The sequence below is a fragment of the Myotis davidii genome, unplaced genomic scaffold (genome assembly GCF_000327345.1).
Source record: "Myotis davidii unplaced genomic scaffold, ASM32734v1 scaffold6, whole genome shotgun sequence".
NCBI classification, from domain to species: domain Eukaryota; kingdom Metazoa; phylum Chordata; class Mammalia; order Chiroptera; family Vespertilionidae; genus Myotis; species Myotis davidii.
The window spans coordinates 4,558,926-4,566,985 of NW_006383011.1; the positions used below are offsets into that span (position 1 = coordinate 4,558,926).

Here is an 8,060-nt window from a genome sequence, read left to right on the forward strand (position 1 = left end):
CGCACATGCATCAGAATGGATGGAGAGGATGGAAAATAGGAAGTGTTGGTGAAGGATGTGGAGCAACGGGAATGCTCATACATTGCTGAAAAGAGTAGAAATTGGTGCAACCACTTTGGAAAACTTTTGGGTCATATCTCTTAAGCCAGCAATCCCACTCCTAGGAATAAACTCCAACCCAAGTGCAGGCATGCTTTTACCAAAAGTGGCACTATTTATAATAGTTCTAAACTAGAAAATACACAGATGCTCATCAATAGTAGGATGGATAAACTTAATGAGTTAGGGTCTCACACAGCAAGAAAAATGACTCTACACACTATATTAAGGAATTTCATAAAAATAATTTTGACTACTATAGAGCTAGATTTTTTAAAAGCACTTACTGTATGGTTACTTTTATGTAAAGCATAAAAATAGGCAAAAAAAACCTGCTGCTAGAGGTCAGGAAAGGTCAGAAGTGGGGGTTTAGTGACTAAGGGGACAGGAAGGGGGAGCTTCTGGATGTGCAGGTAGGGTTTCATTTCTTGATCTGGGTGCTGCTTACCCTGTAAATTCAGTTTTTGCCCTTTTCTGCCTGTATAGTAGATGCTTGAATAACACTGGGTTTAGGGGTACTGACCTGCCACCATATAACTTGTCAGCCCTTCTCATACATGGATTCCCAAACACAGATTGAAAAGTATATTAGACTTAACTAGGTTTTTAAAAATAATAATAATAATATATCTTATTTGAGAGGAAGCTAAAAAATACAAAAATGTTTTGAAAAATTTAAATCACCCAAAACCCACTTGTGCTACCTCCTCCCTTTCTGCTCCCCACATATTTACATGCATATTTTGCTAAATTAGGTTCATTTCTATTTAGTTTCACTTGTTTTTTATTTTTACTTGAAATCAATCCTAATCAAATATTCATTGCAAGCATGTTTTTTAAAAGCTGCAGCAATGTATCCCATCAAATGTGTATGTGTGTGTGTGTACACTTTTCTAGGAACACTTACTATTATATATGATTAGAATATGTATTACAGCTAGGTAGTCCTAGAACAGGAGCTACTGGGTCATGAACATTTTGTAAGCTCTGCACTCCTTCTCTACACCCTTCCAGAAAGGTTGCATCTCCTAGCAAGGCGTGAGGGATCCTTCTATCACAATCCAAACCCAGGTCATTTATTATTATTTCTACTTGTTTCTAAGATATTGGGCTTACAACAGGACGAAGGAATCTGCCCTATTGCGTCCGGCCAAGGCTCTCGGCAGGAACCGGCTTTTCCCCAAACCCTCCCTTCCTTCCAGGCCCCAAGCTCACACTCGCGCCCTGCGGGCTGCGCTGTGCGGCTGCGCGCCTGAGCCCCGGCGCCCCCGGTTGCCTTGGGAACCGCACGCCCAGCCGTAAGAGGTGCAGAAACCAGGCCATGGAGCTGCCAGAGCCCGTCCGCCAGCGGCTGGGAAACTTCAGTCGGACCATGTTCAGGGACTCCAACCGGACCGAGCCCGAGTACAGCGAAGGCCCGGGTGAGTGGCCGAGGCCCAAAGCCGGGCGTGTGGCCGCCGAGGACCAGCGGGTTTGGAGCACGGATGTTGCCAGGACCCAAAATGGCGGTTTCGCCTTCGGCGGGTGCCGCAGTGCGGAGCGCCTTGGAAGAGAGGCCGGGCGAGAGCTGAGCTGGGACGTCTCGGGTCCCTGATGGCGCTGGTGCCAGGCTGATCGTGCCGAGGCCTCGCCCGCGAGTTCCCAGCAGGGCAGCGGAGGTGGAGCTGGCCTTCCTCAGAGGAAAACATGAATGCAAGACAGCCGCCTTCGCAGCACACGCCGGGTCCTGCGCCCGGCGGAGGCGGCCCTGGCTTTTTCAGCCTGGATGGCGGGAATCGCCCCTTCCCACTCCTCACACCCACCCCCACCCAGTAAAATATATTTTCCTTTACAACTTTCCTAGCAGAACAAGTGCGTTCCACCACAAGGAGGTTTTCTGGCGGAAGAGATGGAAAGAAGTTTTTTTAATGAGTCCTTTTAAACCGCTATCCACTCCCGAGTGACAGTGGCCACACTAGCTAGCATCGCCTTCAGCAAAACTCTGCTTCCCTGCCCTCCCCTTCCCCTTCCCTGCCCTCCCCTCCCTGCCTTCCCCTGCCCTCTCCTGCCCTCCCTTCCCCTCCCCTATATATGACTCTTTCACCAAATCTGCTAACAAAATGCCATGATGCTACCTCATGCAACCTGACAACAATATCACGATTTCCTCCAGTTTCCCCTTCTTAAATCATGATGATAGACAACATACGGTCAACCAAATCCATACGTTTTTATCCCTGAACTCTGCAGGAAATAGAAATCTTTTTCTCTTTCTTGGTTTAGGAATTTTTTAAAGGGTCAGAGAAAAGTAAAGTCAGTTTCCATAGTTGCATTTTTCAACTTCATTATTTGCCCGTCCCTCCCTAATTTAGGATGTACAGCAGAAAACATAGTGTGAAAAATTAGGTTTTTACTTTTCTGATTCCTAAAGCTAAGGCTTAACAGGCTCTAGAATCTGATGATGCAAGGTATCGGGTCAGCAGACATTTTCTGTAAAGGGCTAGGTAGTAAATATTTTAGACTTGTACGTGGTAAATCGCTGTGACAGCTATAGATAATGGTAATTGGGTGGACATGGCAGTATTCCAATAAAACTTTATTTGTGGATACCAAAATTTGAATTTCATAAGATTTTCAGTGTCAAAAAATATTATTCTTTGATCCCCCCCCCCCCAACCATTTAAAAATGTGAAAAAGCTCACTTGCTATACAAAACCAGGCAGCTGGCTGGTGGTTTGCCTATCCCTCATTTATATATGTTTTAATTTAAATTCTATTTACAGAACTCAACTTGTACTTTTGCAAAATTTAGTAAATTCATGTCTGTGCTTTCAACATTCATTTACATATTAACTTGATTTTCAGTTGCATGATTATAAGTTTGATCTGCTGAAATACAGAAATAGCACAACTCTTAAAATGTTGTACAAAAATGTTTAACAAAAACTTCTTTGCAAAATTTGACTACAGTTTCTGCTCTAAAGATATTAAAATTTTCAGCCTAACTAATTTATCATTATTTTTCCACATTTTCTTTGTGGATCTGGAGGTTTATTTGTACTGTAATTACAAGTGTATATCATTACCATGTCCATAGCTGACCAAGAGGTGCATTATTATTATGAAAAAAATCCTAGATGGTGAGTTGCCTTCAGATTTAACAGATTTTAAGAATTCATCCCTTTATCGGTGGTAAATTAATAAATAGGTGCAAGCAAAGTACATCATAATAATGATTTTAAAAAGTAGATCAGCCCAGCTGGTGCTGCTCAGTGGTTAAGGGTCGACCCATACACCAAGAAGTCACCAGTTCAATTCCTGGTCAGGGTACATCCCTAGATCCCCAGTAGGGAGCATGGAGGAAGCAGCCAATTGATGTTTCTCTATCTCTCTCCCTTCCTCTCTCTCTAAAATCAATTTAAGAAAAACAAACATATTTAAAAAGTAGATCATAATCACGTATATTCTTGGAGCTAAAGAACACCTTGCTGTGAGACTATGATTATTCCTTATATTTTAAAATTATTAAATGACAGATATAAAATACTGGATTGTGGAGAAAAAAACAACAACAATCTGTTTCTAAGAAATTTATTTTAGAGCCTTTGTAAATTCTTACATTTAGAACAGTTGATTTCTAAATATGTGTCTGTTCCTGTTAGTAAATTTAGGATGCAAATATAGGGCTCAGTTTTTAAAGAATTCCTAATTTAGGACCCTTCTCCCTTACACAAAAGCAAAATATTATGTAATCAGCCTTATATAAATGAAACTCATGTACTACAAATAGCTACACTGACAATGTCCTTATGACAGTGTTTTCATAATTCATTCTGCTTATTTGTGTTTGATATTTATCAGTTTAAAGTAAGATGCTAGGTTCTCTGGGGATCTCAAATGTGGGTAGAATGTGGTCAGTGTTACATTGAGCCTGTACATCAGTGAAAGAAAAGGAAAGGGAACATACATTTATTGAGTACCTCCTAAGGGCCAGGCCTGGTGCTAGAGCAGGGGTGGGCAAACTTTTTGACTCGAGGGCCACAATGGGTTCTTAAACTGGACCGGAGGGCCGGAACAAAAGCATGAATGGAGTGTTTGTGTGAACTAATATAAATTCAAAGTAAACATCATTACATAAAAGGGTACGGTCTTTTTTTTTTTTTTTTTAGTTTTATTCATTTCAAACGGGTCGGATCCGGCCCACGGGCCGTAGTTTGCCCACGGCTGGGTTAGAGTGATAAATACCTACAAAGGAACAAGACATCTACTGGAGTTGGGGAATATAATCAAGAAAAAAAATTTATGGAAAAGTGGCATTTAATTGGGTATTAATGAATGGGTGGGATTAGGGTATGCTGAAAAGGGGTGTGTCTAATTATAATTTGGGGAGATGCTTTTTTTGTATGATATTTGTGAGAGAGTAGTTTTATGTATTTTATGTGTTTATTTTATGAGCTCTTTACATAGAACTCTACAAAGTTGGTAATAATAATTATTGTGTCTCAGTAGGATTTATATTGATATTCTACATTTAGTCTATACCAATAGTGTGCAAAAAGCAGACTGTAAAGGCAAAATGCTAAAGTAATTGAAAAAATTGAAACAAACCCCCAAGTAACCAATATATGAACTAAATAATATGATGGTGAATATTTCCTTGTACTGGCAATGATTATAAAGATGCTTAACATTTGTTGTTTTGTTGAGCCAATATGATAGTTATTCTAAGGAACTAAAGGATTTATAGGACATAGACCAGGAATAAGAGTTTGTCCCTTTTCTCCCTGTTTTTATTGTAGATAATGAAGTGGTTTCCAGTTTAGCATTGCAGATGTCACTTTATTTTAATGCTTACTTTTTCCCACTTTGGTGGGTGAGCAGCATTATGATGCTTCAAATAAAAGTAAGTCTAAACTTTAATACTTCTGCTAAGGTCTCTTCTGCTCATCCCTTGGCATTGTTACATTGCCAATAAAATCCAAGTTCTTAATATTTTATTTCTATCTCAGGTCATTTTTATTATATGTGAGATTTTACAAACATGTTTATTTTTGTTTTCTTTAGTATCCAATTTTGCCTGATTACTACAAATTCATTGTGGTCACTGTTATCATCCTCATAACCTTAATTGAAGCTATCAGGCTGTATCTGGGCTACATGGGTAACCTCCAGGAAAAGGTAGGCTCTCCTTTCCTTTCTTTCAGTGCTACACGTAAACGCAATGAGGTTTCCATAGCAAGGAAAGGGCAGTGCGCTGTGGTGGAAGGAATGAAGGCCTATAGTTAAGGCCTCGTTCCAAGGTTACTTCTTTTGTCACTGTGGTCTGTTTACTTAATCTCATTAGCCTTGGTTTCTTCATATGTAAAATGGGGAAAATAAATAGATAAGTAAATAAATAAATAAAATGGGGAAAATATTTACTTCACAAGTTGGTTGGAATTAAGTAAAATCCTTATATAATAAAAGGCTAATATGCAAACTGTTCCCCAGACAGCTAGTTTGACCAGGGGTGCGGGGCCGGCCAGCCAACCCCCTGTGACCCCTTCCCCCAGCTGACCCTGTCCCTGATCAGCGCCCCCCTCGCCTGCCCCAATCAGGGGCTGGCCCACGATCAGGGCAATTGGGCCAGGCCAGCCAGGGGAAGGGATGCACACAGGAGGTTGATGGGCCGGCCGGAACCCACCTGTGCACGAATTCGTGCACTGGGCCTCTAGTAATTTATTTAAAGTACCTGAACATAGTAAGCACTTAAGAATTGATCAATTTCCCTCTTCTCACCAGTCTTGAAAATACTCGGTCAATTAAACATGTTCATTTGGATCCTGAATAAGAAAGTGGGGGCCCTGGCCAGAGTGGCTCAGTTGGTTAGAGTATCATCCCGTGCACCAAAAAGTTGTGGGTTCAATTCCTGGTGAGGACACATACCTAGGTTGTGGGTTTAATCCCTGGTTGGAAACTGATTGATGTTTCTCACTCACATCAATGTTTCTTTCTCTCTTTTTCTCTTTCTCTCTCCCTCTCTCTCGCCTATTCTCCCTCTAAAAATCAATAAAAACATATCCTCAGGTGAGGATTAAAAAGAAAATGAGGAGAAATTATAAACTCATTTCCTATGCTGGGCACATGTTTTCTGAATAATCAAGCTACCTAAGCATTTACAGGTAGTTACCAGAACTTGGGGATAATGCCTAAAGATTCCTAAGGTTTTCTAAAAGGCCCTTCATAATTAGGTCCCACCCAGCCTATCTCACTGTGTTTCTTGCTATTTCCTAAACTAAACATCTATTCCAGGCTGACACATTGATTCTCAGTCATGCTCATCCCACATCTTTGCTTACTTACCTTCTTGCCTCTTCCTCCTTCTACCCAGCTTTAAAAGCCTACATCCTGAATTCTTTCACCTACTCTGATCACTCTCTTATCTTACTTCTTGTAGCATTTAGTCTATATTTCTAAGTGACACATTTAATTATTCACTAAGGTGTAGTATTTTAGGGTTGTCACATAAATTAGTTTTCTCTTCTAATCTAGACTGTAAGTTCTCTGAGGACAGGTTCACAGTAGTGCTAAGTATTTGCTAAATTTTGTTTATCTGTATAAACCAAAGAGCATACTTTACTGATCTGATTACTTTCAATGTGTCATTTCAGGTTCCTGAACTAGCTGGCTTTTGGCTTTTGAGCCTTCTATTGCAGTTGCCTTTAATTCTTTTCTTGCTCTTTAATGAAGGCCTAACAAGTCTGCCCTTGGAAAAAGCGATACACATTGTCTTCACTATGTTCCTTACGTTCCAAGTTGTTTCAGCATTTCTTACCTTGAGGAAAATGGTAAATCAGTTGGCAACTCGTTTCCACCTCCAAGACTTTGACCGGCTCTCTGCGAATACAGGAGGCATGAGAACAATGAGATCCTGTTTAGAAGAGATTTGACCCAGTGCTTTGTAGTGAAAATCTGAAAGCTCATTCTAGACTCCGAGTTAGGAAAACATCAGAGATGTTGCATGAGAAAAAGGACAAAGTGAGTGTTTGGATTGTATACTCTTCAAGCTCGGAAAGTCCAAGTGATAACCGGGAACCGTGAGCCGAGGTGTGAGCCAAGGTGTTTTCCTGGGGTCGTGTCTTTGGACGCCCAAGAATGAGCTCTGCGGGCCAGAAGATTAGCAAAAGTGTGGAAAGTTTATTACAAGCAGATTCAGACTCCCCGCAAGTGGGTTGCCCATTAAAGCCTTGTAGTCCAGGGGTATATATTTGCTACAAGCCTGCTCTACGTCTACCTGTGTCGTCACCTGATTGATTCCCTCAGTAGTTTGTGCCCAGCAAAGGGGCTGAACTTTCCCCTTTTCTGTGTTCTTTCTCTGTTCCTATGCTGAACTTTCTCTGTTTCTATGGGTTCGTACACCTTGTGACTGCAGGTCCTCCCTTGTTTTCCCAGGCCTCCCACCTTGAGTCCAGAAACATTTTTCTATTTCTGCGTGGTTGGTTCCTGTGGTTAGGCTCCTCAAACTGCCAAGTCTGCCCCTGCCTGTGTTCCACCGGCCTTTGTTTCCCCTGGACCCCTGCCCTATCTGCCTGTTTCAAGTTAATCCTCTCACAAGGTTGGGGCAGTAACAGACTACAGTATGAAAGCAGTAAGTCAACCCTAAATCCTAGATGATGTCCACCTGATGCCAAATATCTTAATTTTTTTGTTGTTGTTGGCTTTCTCAGGTGTGTAGACTTCAGTGTTGGTGGTCACAGTTTACCAGCTTTACTATAATATTTCTAGTTAGTATCTTTAACATTTCTAGTTAGAAATGTGTATATTTCTTTTAAACTTGTTTTTTTTAATCTTTATTGTTGAGAGTATTACAGATGTCCCCCTTTTCATCCCCCATTGCCTCCCTACACCCAGTTCCCGCCCCACCCCTGGCCTTCACCACCCTATTGTCTGTGTACATAGGGAATGTATATATGCATATAAAGTCTTTGGTTAATCTCCTCCCA

At 41.2% G+C, this 8,060-nt stretch overlaps 1 protein-coding gene across 1 annotated transcript; it reads left to right on the plus strand.

Annotated features, from left to right (window-relative positions):
* Window positions 1–1,068: 1,068 nt before the first annotated feature.
* TMEM17 (transmembrane protein 17) lies at window positions 1,069–7,279 on the plus strand. The gene is made up of 4 exons (XM_006778550.2): window positions 1,069–1,520; window positions 4,878–4,981; window positions 5,143–5,256; window positions 6,729–7,279. Exons 1-4 carry the CDS (start codon window positions 1,421–1,423, stop codon window positions 7,005–7,007), a joined length of 597 nt encoding a protein of 198 aa, XP_006778613.1. The 5' UTR covers window positions 1,069–1,420; the 3' UTR covers window positions 7,008–7,279.
* Window positions 7,280–8,060: the final 781 nt, after the last annotated feature.

Excerpts from the sequence above, each read along its gene's own strand:
- TMEM17 (XM_006778550.2), top strand. The coding sequence starts at position 1,421 with ATGGAGCTGCCAGAGCCCGTCCGCCAGCGGCTGGGAAACTTCAGTCGG. Across the intron at positions 4,982-5,142 it reads TTATGATGCTTCAAATAAAA|TATCCAATTTTGCCTGATTA; the intron begins GTAAGTCTAAAC and ends TGTTTTCTTTAG. Across the intron at positions 5,257-6,728 it reads TGGGTAACCTCCAGGAAAAG|GTTCCTGAACTAGCTGGCTT; the intron begins GTAGGCTCTCCT and ends GTGTCATTTCAG.